Genomic DNA, 17291 nt, shown 5'->3' on the forward strand with positions numbered 1-17291 from the left:
TGGTAAGACTGAATTCTTTAAAAACACTCACTGAACCAGACTAGTGTTCTAGGGCCATACCGGACACACAAGTGAGAACAAGAATAATGGTTGGACTAACTTCTAAGTGAGGTCTATTGTCTCGGTTTACACAAACGGCAGAACAGTTCAAGACATCATGTTCACTGGTCAGCTAGTAAATCCGATAGGCTTTCACTACGAAAGGTTCAAGGCCAACAGCTACCTTTTCTAATGTAGGGTTAGTTCGTGTGCTCTCTCTTCGAGTCTTTGTTGTAAACATTGTCTGTTTTCTTTATTCAGTCAATTTTTATTCATGTGAGGGATTGTTGAAAAAAATGGTTTTATGGTGACTTTAATGTAAAGTTAAAGTAGGTCACAACCATTAGTTGATGTAAGATTAAATGGGTTTAGATTCTTTGTGACAAGGTCTTTACACCACAAAAAGAATGACAAAAAACCATTGAGAATTGAATAAGAATTTGTCTCATAAAGATGGCCTCATGAATGAGGTATTGGGAATTGTGTATAAAATATCAATCCCACATTGATTATAAAGGAAAACTTTGATAGGTATTTAAACCTCAAGATTTTGATAAGGGCATGAGCCCTTTGGGGCATCCAAATTTTCCGCAGGAATGGAGTTATGGATGCTTCAAGAATGAGCTTGGGCCAAGACTATGGTCCAAGTTGGTTATGGAGAAATTGCCACGGCGTGCGCCGCCTGCCCATCCATCCGTCTGAACCGGGTTCGTGGTTCATAGGTCGTGGATCTTGGATCTTGGGCTTAGGCTTAAGGCAATGAGTTAGGTTTGGGCTGGGCCAGATTGGTAGTCCACCAACCTAATCTTTTTGGGTCAAGTCTGCTGCAGATATGCAAATATGTATATTATAGTGTGTGTGACTCATACATTGAATTCCTATCAATTGGTCCATTACTCCAGGAGTAATGAGCATTGGTTGCTAGCCTTCATGGGCATTAGTTGCTAGCCTTCATGGCTGGAAGGTTTCACTTCTCTCCTCTATTGTGTATAAAAGAAGGCCCATCTCCCTTGGGTTTAACACATAATTTTTGCTCTCATGTTGTAGTCAATTCAGTCTCCTCTTATAATATATTCTTCCTGTGTGAGAGAATGTTGTCATTGTCAGTTCGCCAAAACTAACAGAAGGTGCTTTCGCGTTAGCTGGTCTAAATCGTCGTATCCTAGGAGATAGAAGTCGAGTACCTCCAACACCCACGATAAGGCGGCTAATATATTTTAAGGACACTGTGGTATCACATAGGCTTCGGTTTGCTTTCTTTACCATTTATTGTATTATGTATTTCTATGCAATATGATTGTAATATTCAGCATGTTTTCTCATTCTATAAATCATGAATTTGTTTATTTTAGTTAATTACATCAATTTGAATAACACTACTTAAGGCTCTACATGCGTAACATGTGTTTATTGAGTGGTAGACACTCTATGATAAGGCCCTCTAGACCAATTGGTGGCGTGGGTTTAACCGGTTCATAGAAGGATTGTGTTGTTCATCTTTTATTTTCACCATTATTTTTGCTAGTACTAGGGGATGGTCTAGGTCGAATTAATGTTTGAACAGGGTTCCTATGTCCACCATTTATTGGATTAGGACCTACATTTTCCAACCTATTATCAATCCTTTGAATTAATGAAGCACTGAATGACTCTGACCAATTCTTAAGGGTCGTAGCCATCATTTGGCTCATCATGGACATCATACCATTTCATTGATCATGTGACATGTCATGATTATGTAATGATAGTTCACTTATGACTTTACTACTCTGGCTAAGTGTTTGGCCTTGTGAGGATGCTTTCTCATAAATCTGGCCTTGTACTTGGCCAAAATGCTAAAGATCATCTATTTGTGGAAAAAGATCATTTTCCATTGGGATATAACCATCTAATGGTTGGCCAGAAGTAGAAGTAGGGTTTTGCATACCCTCATCTTGTATCTTAACATCATTATCTAAATGTTCTTCTCCTTGCTGTTATGTTCGTACCATATTTTCAACACAAAAATGGTTCCACTAGACGTGCCAAAAAATTTATGTTGGCTATTTTCGACACTTTGAAGGTTAAAAATGTAATTAGAGCGTGCTAACAAGGATTTGAAAAGGGGTGATTCTACTTAAGGACAAAACACCAAAATTAAATATATTTTGTTTTCTCCTTACACCCCCTTGGTCTTCAATCCCTACTCCTCTTTTTCTTTTCTTAATTTTTCTTTTCTCTTACACATCTCTTTTCAAAAAGTGAGAATTATAGTATTTTAATCAGTAAAGAAAGCAATGGATGAAGAAACAGTGGTGAAGAACCATCAAAAAAGTGAAATGGTGAATGTGGGAGCCGAATATCGGTAGATACAAAATAGTCGAATACACACTTAGAAAATCAAGATATATATTATTCGGCTCCGTCCTGTACGATCCCAAAGCCAAATAGACTAATCGGCCATAGAACCAGTTGAACAAAAAGTCGAGTGTGAATTGGCATATGACAGAAGGGGCCAAATGAACAATCACGCAATGGATTAAGAGTGGGCCCGATCCTGGGGCCTAAAAGCGAATATAAATAGAGGAACATCAACCAAAGAAAGGTATGTGAGAACAAACCCAAGAAACTTAAGACTCAAGCAAACAAGAGACCTATACTAACTTGTCCGTCAGAGTGCTAATTCCGACACCCTCGACCGGAGTGTTAATCCCTTTTTCAGGTGGCGATCAGAGGATCAAGGACGACTTTCAGGATCCTAGAGTATTTCCAAACCTACTCCTCCACAATTTACGTCGTCTGTGGGAATACTCAAGCTTATTCATGGCGAGCGTCACAGAAGATTCTCCGATAGTCGCTGACGAAACTACACCAAGAGATAACCTCACTCCAAGAAACATGCTGGAACCAGAGAATATCGCCGCGCGACGTGCCTTGAACTTTGATTCAGTAGCTCAAACCTCACCCTCAACTTCAATGCATGAGACAATGCAGATGATTATGGATCAGGCAAAGCAAACTGAACAGCGGCTGGAGAACATAATGGCTGAGAATGAGCGCCTGCGACAGGATTTAGCCTTGAAGGTGGCGAAATCCCAACAAACCGTATGCCAAGACCGGGTTCTACCTTCGAGAAAGAAGGATGGTCATCGACGTCGACTTCAGAAATGCAATAATGATACTGATTCAGACTCACCATCCCTGGAGCCCAGAAAGGAAGGGCGCGTTGATGTATCCAGCTCATTTGAAGAAAGTCCATATGTGCAGCACAGACGAGGGAGAAGTGATGATTCAGATGAGGAAGATAAACATGACCCATTCGTGCGACGAATTGCCAAGGCTGTGCTACCCAAAAAGTTCAAGGCACCGTTGTTCACCCTCTACAATGGAAAATCAGACCCCACTGATCACATTCGTCATTACAAGCAAGCGATGACGTTCCGTGCTATGACCAAGCTCTCATGTGTTAAATATTTCCAAGCAGTCTGGGACCACTGGCCATGAGATGGTACTATAAACTGGAGCCGACATCGATTAAGAGCTTCCACCAACTCCAAAAGTTATTCAGGGCGAGATTCATCACTAATGAGGTCCAGCCGAAGCAAGCCAATTCTCTCTGGGCCATACAAATTAAATCGGAAGAAACTCTTTGTGAATACTCGGCTCGCTATTGGGAGTGCTTTAATCTAGTAGATGATGCTTGCAATGATTCCATGGCCATTACCACCTTTAAGATGGGATTGCATCTTGATAGCCCCCTCCGTAGTTTATTAACCAGGCGTCCCCCCAAAACCGTCTGGGCATTAATGAAGAAGGTCGAAAAATACTGCAAAGTGGAAGACGATGCCCTTCGAGTCAAAGCCGGACGTAAAGCCGTTGAGACGGCCACATTGGGAACTGTTCAACCAATTAGTGTCGTGCCATCAAGAATCCCCGAGCGGCGAAATCTGCCTAAATGAGACAAAAGGCGTGACTCGCGCCGATCAATCGACCAATGTTCACATCGAGCTAATGAACAGTATCAAGTGGATAGCAGGCGCACAAGGCACTCGGGCAAGAAATACACGGAGCTGACAAAGCCGATCAATAAGATTCTGTCAAAAGTACAACACCTTCCGTTCTTCAAGTAGCCGCCCAAGATGACGGGACCTCCCAATGCGAGAAGACAGGATAAACGGTGTGAGTATCATAAAGATCATGGTCACGACACCGATAGTTGTTATGCATTGAAAGATCACCTTGAAGAATTGGTGCAAGACAGCCGTCTCACGCAACATGTCCGAAAGAACAATTCAACAAACACAGTAGCTCTACGACCGGAGTCACCTCCTCTTGGTGTAATTCATATGATACAGTATGTCGGCGTCACCCGAGGTGCATACAATCCAGTTGCCATCTAGCTCGTATAGCCCAATGACGCCAACGAAACGGCCCCACAACACTGGAAGGATCAGTTTCGATGACAGTGATTTAATTGGAGTGACGCATCTCCACATTAATCCCCTCGTCATCGAGCTACGCGTAAACAGATTCACTATTGAGTGTGTTCTCATTGACTAGGGCAGCACTTTGAAAATAATGTATTACAAAACTTTCATCAAACTTGGTTTACCGACTCGGACCTGTCTCCGGCTGATTACCCGTTATTCAGCTTCAACGCTAACCCGGAGTATCCTTTGGGCAAAATCACACTACCAGTACGGGCCAGCACCAGATCAGCAGACGTAGAATTTCTGGTTGTCAAGCTTCTTTCGCCGTATAATCTCATCATAGGCAGAACTTGGTTACATACGATGTAAGCCGTGCCAAGCACCTACCACCAACTACTTCGTTTTCCAACTGAATACGGTATCGAACAAATTCGCAACTCTCAGAAATCAGCGCAGGCATGCTATTTTCTAGCTGCAAAGAGACCAAGAGAATTGGAAGTGCATTCGAATAAGGTACCAAATAGGGAGAGCCTCGAAGGCATTGGGAGGATCCCAAGTGAAAAGGCAACCGAAGCCCTGCATCAGGTCGAAATTGACGGAAGTCCTGACAAGTTCTTCATGATCGGCGCTTCCTTGGATAAAGTTGAAAGACAGGAGTTGGTATCCTTCTTACTCAGAAATATTGATGTATTTGCATGGTCCCCATACGAGATGCCAGGAGTGGATCCATCAGTGGTCCAACACTGCTTAAACGTTGATCCGAAATGTAAGCCAATTATTCAGAGAAGTCGGCGGTCAGCCATGGAGCATACTTTGGCCATTGTTGAAGAAGTAGATCGGTTACTTGACACCAGGGCAGTTCGCAAAGTAACCTATCCTACATGGTTGTCCAATACTGTGGCCATAAAGAAGAAGAATGGCTCTTGGCGTGTTTGTGTGGATTTCACGGACTTGAACAAAGCTTGTCCCAAGGACTGTTTTTCCCTGCCCAGAATAGACCAACTCGTAGATGCAACGGCACATCATCAACGCATGAGCTTCTTGGATGCCTACAAGGGCTATCATCAAATTACCAGGCATCTGGAGGATTAAGAAAAAATCGTATTCCTCACCCCAAGAGGAACCTATTGCTACAAGGTCATGCCTTTTGGGCTGAAGAATGTGGGGGCAACTTATCAAAGATTAGTGACTGCCATGTTCAAGGAACAACTCGGCCATACCATGGAAGTATACATCGATGATATGGTGGTCAAATCCAAGGAAAAGCACTCCCATCTAGCCGATTTGTCAGAAACATTCAACATCCTTCGAAAGTACAAGATGAAATTGAATGCTTCTAAGTGTGCATTCGGCATCGGATCCAGCAAATTCCTTGGCTACATCGTTAACCACCACGAAATCGAAGCCAATTTGAGGAAAATCACTGTAATTCTAGAGCTTGGATCCCCTCAGACAGTCAAAGAGGTTCAGAAGCTGATGGGAATGGCCGCCGCGCTCAACAGGTTTATCAATTGTTCCACAGATCGCTGCCGACAATTCTTTTATACACTTCGGCAAGGCAGAGCATTTGATTGGACCCCTGAGTGCTAGGCCGCTTTGGACAGCTTGAAGTCTTATCTCCAATCAGTACCACTCTTGGCCACACATGCGGCAGGCGATCCGCTCATTTTGTATCTGGCAGTATCTGACCGGGCAGTCAGCGTTGTACTGTTAAGGGAAGAACTTGGGGAGCAGCGACCAGTTTACTATATGAGCAAAGCTATGGCTGACGCCGAAACATGTTACCTTCCATTAGAAAAGCTTATCCTTGCTCTCGTTATGGCTGCAAAAAAACTGATGCACTACTTTCAGGGGGCATACCATTGGGGTACCAACGGAGTATCCCCTTTCGTCAGCACTCCGCAGTGCGGAAGCATCGGGGCGCATTTCAAAATGGGCTTTTGAACTCGGCCAGTATGATATCCCGTTTCTATCCAGAACTTCCATCAAAGGACAAGTGCTTGCCGACTTTGTAGTCGAATTCATAGGATTCCTCGCCGACTTTAAGTCTGATCAAGTGAAAACTAAACCCAATTGGAGAATGTATGTTGGCGACCTTTGGCAGATGTATTATGCCGGGTCATCCAACCAGCGTAGCAGTGGAGCTGGCGTAGTAATCATGACCCCCGAAGGGGCAATAATCGAACAAGCCGTCAAACTGGGCTTCGACACATTAAACAATGAGGCCGAATACGAAGCACTATTAACCGGCTTACGAAATGCACTTCACCTCGGTGCGCGGCGTCTACTTGTTTTCTATGACTCAAAGCTAGTAATCAACCAATTGAAAGGGGAATATGCAGCCAAAAATGACCGCATGACAACCTATATAAAAACAGCGAATTCTTTGCTCGCGAAATTTGATCACCATGAACTGAATCAAATAACCCAGGATCAGAACATGCATGCAGACGCCCTAGCATGCTTAGCCTCTACCATCAACTCAGAAATTAAGCAGACAATCGAAGTAGGGTTTGTCCTAGAGCCGAGCATTACCTCTTCAGAATCAGTTCAAATCAACGTTATCAAACCAGGTCTAAGTTGGATGGACCCTATCGCCGCATTCCTATCTTCAGAGCAGCTCCCGACGGGATAAGAAAGAAGTACACAAACTGCGAAACAAAACCCTCCGATACTATTTGGATCCGCAGGGAAAGCTCTACAAAAAATCTCTCTCTGGGCCGTACTTAGAATGTGTTCACCCGAATAAAGTCGAGGAACTTCTGTCTAAAATACATGAAGGCAGTTGTGGTTAGGGGTGTGCGCGGTGCGGGTCGGTGCGGTTTGAGAGAAAAATAGAAACCGTATGGCAGGGGGCGGATTGATAAAAGTGTCACTAGAATTTGCCATTTTTCTTATCAAAAATCGGCGGTTCGGTTGGCAAATAATGGCGGATTTGCCTTGGCGGTTTGGGCGGATTGGCAGTTTATAAAAAATATAATTCAAATTACAAAACTTAAATCAAAGAGTAAAAAAAAAACAAGAGATACCATGATGTTAAACATCTTGCGAAGCTTTCTTCTGATGCAGCAAGTGTAGCAACAACATGATAATATCAGCGACTATGCCATCAATTCATTACAAGCATCTGTGGAAAGTACAACGATTAAATACAATACATAAAATTAATATCATTCAGGGTTTACAATATATTGAAAATCTTTACTGTTGAAAAGTATTTAGATTGAAAAGTGAGCTGATGCAAGTTTGCAACATGGCCAGAAAAAAAAAAGATTGAAAAGTGAATTGGAATCCAATTTTATTTTGGATTACTGACATCTTGAATTCCCCTCGAGTAGTAATGTAATACTATATTCTAAGGTCTAGAACAACAAGCAAACTTAAGTAAAAAAGAATTTTTAGAATCTTATAAAACATGATTTAATAGCGGTGCGGGTCGGTGCGGTTTGGAAGAAAAATAGAAACCGGCGGATTGATAAAAGTGTCACTAGAATTTGTCATTTTTCTTACCAAAAACCGGCGGTTCAATTGGCAAATAATAACGAATTTGTCTTGGCGGTGCGGTTCGGTGCGATTTTGGCGGTTTCGGCGGTATTATGCACACCCCTAGTTGTGAGCCGTAACACAGGGGTATTATTGGCCGACCATGCGAACCGATGCCGAGTGTTATGTCAAGAAATGTGAGAAATGCCAGAAGTTTTCCCCCCTAACTCATCTGTCTGCCGAGGAGTTAAACTCAATCACTAGTCCTTGGTCATTCGCTCAATAGGGGCTTGATATCGTTGGACCGTTACCACGAGCACTAGGCAACAGGCGATTCCTAATTGTTACGACGGATTATTTCACAAAATGGGTCGAAGCGGAGGCACTAACACATATTCGAGATTCCGACATTAAGTGTTTTGTATGGAAAAATATCATAACAAGATTTGGCATACCCCAAGCACTTATTTCAAACAACGGTACTCAGTTTGATTGTGGTGTGTATCGAGAGTTGTGCAACACTTATGGTATCTGGCCCTACTTTTCCTCGTCGGCTTACCCCCAAAGCAGTGGTCAAGCGGAGTCCACCAACAAGATTATTATGGATGGCATCAAGAAAAGGCTGGAGAAAGCTTAAGGCAGATAGGTCAAAGAGTTACCCAGCGTACTGTGGGCTCATCACACTACTCCAAGGCGATCCACAGGGGAAACGTCGTTTGCTCTGTGCTTCGGAACCCAGGCAATCATCCCCCTAGAGATCGGCCTTCCAACCTTGAAATTGAAGGTTTTTGACATGGCCGAAATGACATGATGTTGGCCTTAGACTTGACTCCGATTGAAGAACGCCGAGACCGTGCCCTTATTTCCATGGCATGGTACCAACAACAACTTGCTAAATCGTATAATCAACGTGTTTAGCTACGTCGTTATACACTAGGAGAGTTGGTTCTCAAGAAAGTCCTTCCCACTGCTAGGAATCCCGCTGACGGAAAATTGGATCCTAACTAGGACGGCCCCTACAAAATTGACTCAATCGCAGGGACAGGGGCATATCGGCTCAAAGACATGGATGGAAGAAGCTTGCCGCGCCCGTGAAATTCCACACACTTGCACAAATTTTATCATTAATTAAACTTGTACGACACGACAGCTTGTTTTGATTTTACGCCGTGTACATCTTCTTCTTTTTTATAATATAATATTCTCTCTCTTGCCCAATGAGTTCTAGTTGTGTCAAAAAACTCCAAATTTGGAGCGCTCTTCGTGGAAATCACGATTGGCCAACACAAAAAAGTCTCTGAATTCGGAGTGCTCTTTGTGGATGACATGTTTGGGCTGGATATGCCTCTGAATTCGGAGTGCCCTTCGTGAATGACATGTTTGGGCCGAATAAGCCTCCAAATTTGGAGCGCCCTTCGTGAATGACACGTTTGAGCCGAATAAGCCTCCGAATTCGGAGCGCCCATCGTGAATGACACGGTTGGGCCGAATAAGCCTCTGAATTCAGAGCGCCCTCCGTGGCAATCACGATTGGCCAACACAAAAAAGCCTCTGAATTCGAAACACCCTTTGTGAATGACACGTTTGGGCCAAATAAGCCTCCGAATTCGAAGCGCCCTTCATGGCCATCGCGATTGGCTAACACAAAAAAGCTTCCAAATTCGGAGCGCCCATCATGAATAACACATTTGGGCCGAATAAGCCTCCGAATTCGGAGCGTCCTTCGTGGCAATCACAATTGGCCAACACAAAAAAGCCTCCAAATTCGGAGCGCCCTTCGTGAATGACACGTTTGGGCCGAATAAGCCTCCGAATTCGAAACGCCCTTCGTGGAAATCGCGATTGGCCGACACAAAATAGCCTCCGAATTCTAAGCACCCTTCGTGAATGACACATTTGGGCCGAATAATCCTCCAAATTCGGAGCTCCTTTCGTGGATATTATGATTGACGTAAAGTAGTAGACATAACTTAATCTACAAGCATTGATCAAAATAACATATAGACATTCAGAATAATATGTTTTATTCAATAGATCATGAGTACATGCTTTACATAAAAAAGAACAATGTACATCAAAAATTATTCGGCTCCACCCTCGTTATCAGTCTTCTTGGCATCAAAAGCCTCGAACGGAAAAGTATAACTCTGATATAAGAGTGACACCGGATCAACGCCCGCGGCCTGAAGAGCCTTTATCCATCCATGCTTAAATCCGTGATTTTTGCATCAACAAACTTCCTCGGCTAGTTTTCCCTTCGTCTTCTCTATTCTAATTTTTCAGCCGTCATGGAAGCCTTTTTCATAGGACCTAGCCTTCGCAAATTCTATTGCGAACATATTGGCCGTCTCTCGGTCGGCAATCGCGTAATCCATAATTCGGCGATGTACTCGCTCCGCGACAATCGGATTCACTTGACTCGCCGAATGAGTCTCAAAGGTGTTAGCTTTCTTCATATCATTTTCAGCCTTCTCCATGTGGGCTTGCAAGCTCTGAATGCGAGCATCCCTTTGCTCTATCTCTCTTCGCGCGGCACGAAGACGCATGCCGATTTCATAGGAGGTATACAAACCCTTTACTTCTCCATGAACACCCTCTCGAAAAACTTCATAATCAGCTCGACCGACCATGGATTGCTGAACTTCTAGTGAAAAAATCTGTCGAGCGAACTCGACTGCTACATTTGGGTCGCGAATGATGGTTTGTTCCCAACAAAAATTGAAAAACTCAACGGGTGTGGTGTCGCACTAGTTTCACCTCTCGAGCGAGGGGAGTTACCTCGTTGCTATTTTTTCTTTTTGGGTGACCTACTTCGGTGACGTGGAGAATGACGCTTCTCACGCTCCCTCAATGTCTTACTCCCCGTGCGCGTAGGCTTACCACCTCGATTCATCTCTACGTCCAGTTCTGCCAGTGTCCTACCTTCCCCTCTATTGTTGAAGAATAGTCTTCTTGCCATCCACAGTTGTCCACACTGCTTTTTTCCTCTCCCAATTTGTTGGATTTGAACGCAACAATAGCACCTCCGCGCACGCAGTCCCCGTCACATTTATTGATTACGGGGGCAGCACTCCCGAGGCGATCTCACCAATGCTCGTAGTCAAGGCCTTGCACTGATAAGTTCATGTGCCCCAGTCATTCCATGAACCACCGATATTCGGCGTTCCAGTTTATTCTTTAATTGGGGCAAGGGCAGGTTCATTAATCTTAGCGACTAAAGATTCATTAATCTAATCGGCCAAATTTCAAGGCCTTGCGCCGATAAGTTCATGTGCCCCAGCCATTCCATGAACCACCAATATTCGGTGTTCCAGTTCATTCCTTAACTGGGGCAAGGGCAGATTCGTTAATCTTAGCGTCCAAAGATTCATTAATCTAATCAGCCAAATTTCAAGGCCTTGCGCCGATAAGTTCATGTGTCCCAACCATTCCATGAACCACCGATATTCGACGTTCCAGTTCATTAACTGGGGTAAGGGTAGATTCGTTAATCTTAGCGGCTAAAGATTCGTTATCGATGAAATTTTAAGGCCTTGTGCCGATAATTTCATGTGCCTCAGCCAATTCATGAACCACCGGTATTCAGCGTTCCAGTTCATTCGTTAGCTGGGGCAAGGGCATATTCATTAATTTATTCAGCTAAATTGAAAAGATACACAGCTATCTAATCGGCAGCTATTTAAACGGATGTTTAATTTACTCATCTCATGATCTTACATCCTACTAGATTGTTAATTAGCACATGCAACAGATAGAAAGCAAAGGAAATTTTCATTAATAAATTGAGTACAGATAGTAGTCATTTTACATATGAAAATTACCTTTACATTTAACTTCTAACCAAAGTAAATAAATAAAAATCTACTAACAAAAATTTACAAAAACTATGCATGGAAGATGCCTAACAAAATCAAAATGTCACCCTAGTCAATCTTTAGGGTCAAACTCCAGCGGTTCAACGTTCACCTGCTCGTATGGAATTGGCTGTGCCAATGTCACATTAGCGGCAGTGAGGGCTTTGAGCCAGCCGTGTTTGAAGCCCCGATTCTTGAATTTGGGTACTTCCTTCACATAATTCTCCAAGGCGGCGTCCTTTCCAGCTTGGAACGCTTTGGAAATCTTAGAGTCGGTTATTTCCTTTGCCTTTTTCAACTCTTCCAAATTGGCTTGCAGTTTGGCAATCACCTCCTTGGCTAACTTAAGCGCGTCTTCGCTCGCGTTTGCCCTCTCTTCGGTGGCCAACCTGAGTTGGTCAGAACTCTTCACCTTTTTTGCCTCAGCGTCGGCTCTTGCACACTCCTCCGCCGCTCTCGCTGCCTCGGACTCGGCCCTTTGAGAGGCCTCCATGGCCTTGCTCTTCTCATGTTCAACTTCGATTTTCAGAAAACCGATCTGTTTAATAGCATCATATTGACAGCGGCCGATCTCAGCTATCCTGCCCACCGTCTGCAAAACAAGGAATTAGAGTTAAATAATAACAATAATAATAAAAATAAAAAATATATAGGCGAAAGACTACAGATAAGGCTCAAGTCACATACCAATATGGCCGATTGAGCGGCTAATGCTATTGACATCAAATCTGGCTCCACCCGAAAAGTTACTCTATTAATCGGTAGGGAAATTGAGGAAGCCATGCTTAAGACCACAGCCGGATCTTTCAGAGTCGACGCATCGGACACAATCGACACATTATTTATCCTTGGTTGGACGATGAACGACACAACCAAGTTCGACTCCTCCAAGCGTGGCCGTTTATCGGTAAGTATTTCCTCAAGGTCGACTTCGCGCTCGGCGGGATGCTTTTCCTCCCCCTGCTCGGCCTCCTGATCCAACTGTTCGATTATTTGCTCCGTCTTGGCCGTTTCAACCTGCTCCGTCTCAGTATCCAGCAGAGAAGACTCAGCCACGGCAATAGGGGGAGGTTCAGATCGGTTGGTCTCGGTCCTACTCCGTTCAGCCATCCGTTCGGTATTTTTTCTCCTGGTCAGCTGCGTGAGCGACTCCCTAGCCATGTTCTCAGGGTACATGCCGAGAAGATCCCCTAAGTCGGTAAAAATATATTCAAAGGAGACGTCTCCTCGGCCTGAAGTGGATGAAGGGTTAGATTGATTAAGGCCGGCTTCTTCAAAAGCCAAGTTCAGAGCCTCGTCGACTTCTTCGGCTTCCAAAGTGGACTGATTCGGCTGTTCGGCGACTTCTTTAGCTACTTGTTCTTCTGCCTGCTCCGAATCAGAAGCTTCCAAACCAATCTGCCTGAGGTTTTTGAAGTTGGAGAAGATAAGAGCCGTGAGCTGTTGTTCGCCCCTCGAAATCGGAATGTTGCCTGCGGCCGAAAAGGTTGCGTAAGTCGGCTCGTATCTGAGAAGTATATGGCCTACCCTCTCTTGCTTCTAGAGGTTTGGACGGCCAAAGAACTAGAGTGCGATTTTGATTTCCGCAAGCACAGCGTCATCTGTCGAAACCAGAACTTTCTTCAAATCGTTGCCTGCATAAATAAAACAATAAGGGCATGGAAGGAAAACCGAGTAAAAATATAGCAAATACATGTAAGAAACTATACGACCACCTGGTTCGCCTTTTCGTCTAGGCACAGGATCTAGGCGATCTTCGCCCTCGTCGAATTCCTAGTTGCCTCAGACAACGACCATGATATCGTTAACTTGCTTGTCAGAGCTGGCAAGCATAGTCACCAAATGATGGTCGGTGTCCTTAGCCCTAAAAAAGTAGCGCCCCAGCCGGCCAGAAGATTTGGCCAAGGTATAGCAATGCCAAATGGCAGGGATACCAAGATTGATCCTAAGGCGTCGGTTCAACTCTACAATTCCCATTATGATTCGGTAAAATTTACATTAGGTTGGGAAGAGATTAGACCCCAGTGGCGAAGGACGGCCCTTAAAAATGGGTGAAGGAGGAAACGGACTCCGTCCTCAACAATTGATAGGAGAGGAAAGATGATTGTACTCTCATCAGTCCTCTCCATATCAAGTGTGTTCTCTGCCACGAGTGACAGGCGGACCTCGTCAGGAATGGCAAAATGGCGTCGAAAACTAGAAACTCGATCCGTAGAAAGAAGGGCTTTCAAATGTTTGGCCATCTATGCTAAACTAAAAACAAACAAGGAAATGAGATTCAAAATAAAGGAGAAGAGAACTTACAAGAAGCGGAGAAGACAATGAGAAACGGGAGGAAGTTGCAGAGGTCGCGAAATGTAGGTGTTATACTGAAAGGCGAGTCAGAAACTTTGAGTATTCAAAAAACATACATTCGAAGCGACAAAGTTTTAAATCGCATTAAATGAAGGAAGCGTACGAAGGGGCGGGAAATTGTAATGATGACCAAAAAGCGTATGCGTTCTGACACTTACGTTGGAGTGAGGTTAACCACCGAATTTTTGTTTTAACTTTTCAAGTTCGAAACCAAGCACACCGACTAACTGGTGTTAGTAGGATGTTTGGGGGGCAATTGTGGGAGTCAAATATCGGTAGATGCAGAATAACTGAATACACACTTAGAAAATCAGGATATATATTATATTCGGCTCCGTTCTGTACGATCCCCAAGCCGAATAGACTAATCAGCCATAGAACCAGTTGAACAAAAAGCCGAGTGTGAATTGGCATACGACAAAAGGGGCCGAATGAACAATCACGCGATGGATTAAGAGTGGGCCTGACCCTGGGGCCCAAAAGCGAATATAAATAAAGGAACATCAACCAAAGAAAGGTATGTGAGAACAAACCCAAGAAACTTAAGACTCAAGCAAACAAGAGACCTATACTAACTAGTTCATCGGAGTGCTAATTCCGGCACCCCCGACTGGAGTGTTAATCCCTTTTTCAGGTGGCGATTAGAGGATCAGGGACGACTTTCAGGATCCTAGAGTATTTCCAAACCTACTCCTCCACAGTGATTTTTTTATTTATTTGGTAGGTTTTTGTTTTGTTTTTCTATATTGGTGTTCGACTTTCGTTCGGTGGTTCGAAATCGAACAAAATGAAATAGTCGGACATCACATTGCCGAACAAAAAATATAAGTCTAGTAACCAACTACCAAATAAAAGATATATTTCCGGTAACCCCAAACCGAATTTTTTTAATTTGTTTGGCTTCTCATTACCATGTATTTTCAGTTTTATTTTTTTAAGGATAATAATTATACTCATTACAACAACACAAGTATTGCAATATTAGTGGACTCTAGTCATGAATTTATTACAGACAAGATTTGTTAAGTTTTTTTTATGAATCTGAATTTTTCTTATTTTTAATTTGTATTGAATTTTATTAATAATTTGACGTATAAATGTATTTATTATCATTAGATTTTTAATAGTCGTGAAGCATTAATTAAATGGGCTTCTGACATTGGGACGAATACTATATTTATCATTGTTATAAAGACATCAGATGTGGGAGGCAATGGCAGAAAACCAAGACTTACACTTGCTTGTAAAAGAAAGTGGTTACTATAGAGATAACAAGAAGATCAAGGGGGAACGATTGAGGTTGACAGGTTCTAAAAAGTGTGTATGTCTATTTCTATTAAGGAGGAAAAAATTACCTACAAATTACCAAGACAAATTGTGATAACATGTTTGATTGATGGATGCAAACAATGATAGATTTTATGGATACTTTATGGATATAAGTACACATGATGTTTTTATGAATAATTTTATAGATACTTTTTATGCATGATTTTATGGATACGTGTTTAATTTATGAATTTTTTTATGGATGCTTCAAGGAAAAAGTAAATCTTTCAATGTACAGTGACGGGGGCCTAGGCAACTCTATTGTAGTTTGACAACATGATACTAGAGTAATCTCATTTGTATAACAATGTATTACTAAACATGCACTTCACAAGTGGCTCAAATTAATTTCTTGTTATCATCTAATTGGACGGCAACATAATGTTGGAAAAAAAAATATTGTTCGGTAACATGACACTGGAGTAATTTAAATTAATTGGTATTGTATCACCGAACAGGCTCACCACAAATTAAAAATCATTGTTTGGAAGAAAGTGTCTCTGTAAATATATAGCAACAAAATGCTAGAGAGATCTATTTTTTTGGGCATCATAACACTAAAATAATGTAAATTGTTTCGCACCATGTTACCAAAATTAGTGGTGGTAAAGAGATGAAATAGTTAATTTAGGATTAGTTTTGGTAATATATTAGGGGTGTAATAAGAATTACATTTGTTTTAGTGGTGTAATAAGATGGAGGGTGTAAAGAGGTTAAATAGTGGTGTAAGTAGAATCACTCTTTGAAAAGTCATTACAGATAATAAATGCCAAATTTATCGGATGATTGCGTTAAGATTCCCTTAGCCTCAATGAAGAATAATTTATTGTGCTGTGTTGAAAAGATGAACCAATGCTTTAACTTAAATTGGTAATAAAATTGAAGGGAGAGACTGGGTAGAAATTGCAATTGATTAATTGGATAAACAATTACAAAGTGTTACCTTTAGTAAGGGCAACTTTGAAAATTTAAACCAACTGAGTTATGAAATTACGGAGTTAATCTACTCCCATGAGCTGTAAGTGCAGTGCATGAAAGTAAAGTGCTGAAATTTAAAGGTAAATGAAATTGATAAAGATGTAGAGTCTAAATTTGGTCAAGGCTTCCTTTGTCTTTGTTTCATCTATTTATAGTCTCCTTCTGGCGCCTTCGAAACAGTTGGGCTGATTGTTCTCACCATGATCTTCTCTTTAGCTACTTCTTAGGGCCACTCCCTTATTTGGGTGTGCATAACTGCTTATAACTACTCCTTGAATAACTTCTTTTTCATGTGCCTTCTACGTGTGATTTAAGAGCTCCACCGGTTGAAATATTGCACTCGTGCCTCATGTGAGTAGGGGTGTGCGCGGTGCAGTCTGGGCGATTTGAGAGTGAAATTACAAATCGAATGACGGATTAGCGGATTGATGGATTGAGAAATTGCGATTTGGGCTATTTTGGGCAGATTAACGTATTAAAAAATATTCTAATCAATTATTAAGCATTTGCATAATATATAATACTAATTTACATATAATTTTCATATATAACTACTAATTTGTAACAAATTGCACCTCTTAAATATCTCTAACACTCATTTTTATTTTGATATTTCATTAGAAGTTAAAAAAAATATATATATATATATGAACTATAGCGGAGTAGGGTGGTTTCGAAGGAGGATTATAAAATTTAAAGTTTAATCTGTGGTTAGCGGATAGAACAGTGCTGATTGATGTTGATCGATGCGATTTTAGCAGATTGAGCAATATTTTGCACAGCCCTACATGTGAGTAGCTTCGAAGGTAGGGGGACTCGTCGATGGTTTGTGTATTTGTGTTTT

General features: G+C 42.2%; 1 protein-coding gene across 1 annotated transcript; it reads left to right on the forward strand.

Moving 5' to 3' along the window:
* Nucleotides 1–5690: 5690 nt before the first annotated feature.
* On the forward strand, nt 5691–7083 carry LOC145791319 (uncharacterized). The gene is made up of 2 exons (XM_082871670.1): nt 5691–5950; nt 6300–7083. Exons 1-2 carry the CDS (start codon nt 5691–5693, stop codon nt 7081–7083), a joined length of 1044 nt encoding a protein of 347 aa, XP_082727796.1.
* Nucleotides 7084–17291: the final 10208 nt, after the last annotated feature.

The sequence above is a fragment of the Camellia sinensis genome, chromosome 5 (assembly GCF_055761805.1).
Source record: "Camellia sinensis isolate YWXY chromosome 5, ASM5576180v1, whole genome shotgun sequence".
In the NCBI taxonomy this organism is placed as follows: Eukaryota; Viridiplantae; Streptophyta; class Magnoliopsida; order Ericales; family Theaceae; genus Camellia; species Camellia sinensis.

What these genes read in the sequence shown, in the direction of transcription:
- LOC145791319 (XM_082871670.1), top strand. Translation starts at nt 5,691, where the DNA reads ATGGTGGTCAAATCCAAGGAAAAGCACTCCCATCTAGCCGATTTGTCA. An exon ending in ATGGCCGCCGCGCTCAACAG is followed by an intron (nt 5,951 to 6,299) that starts GTTTATCAATTG and finishes CACTACTTTCAG; the next exon opens with GGGGCATACCATTGGGGTAC.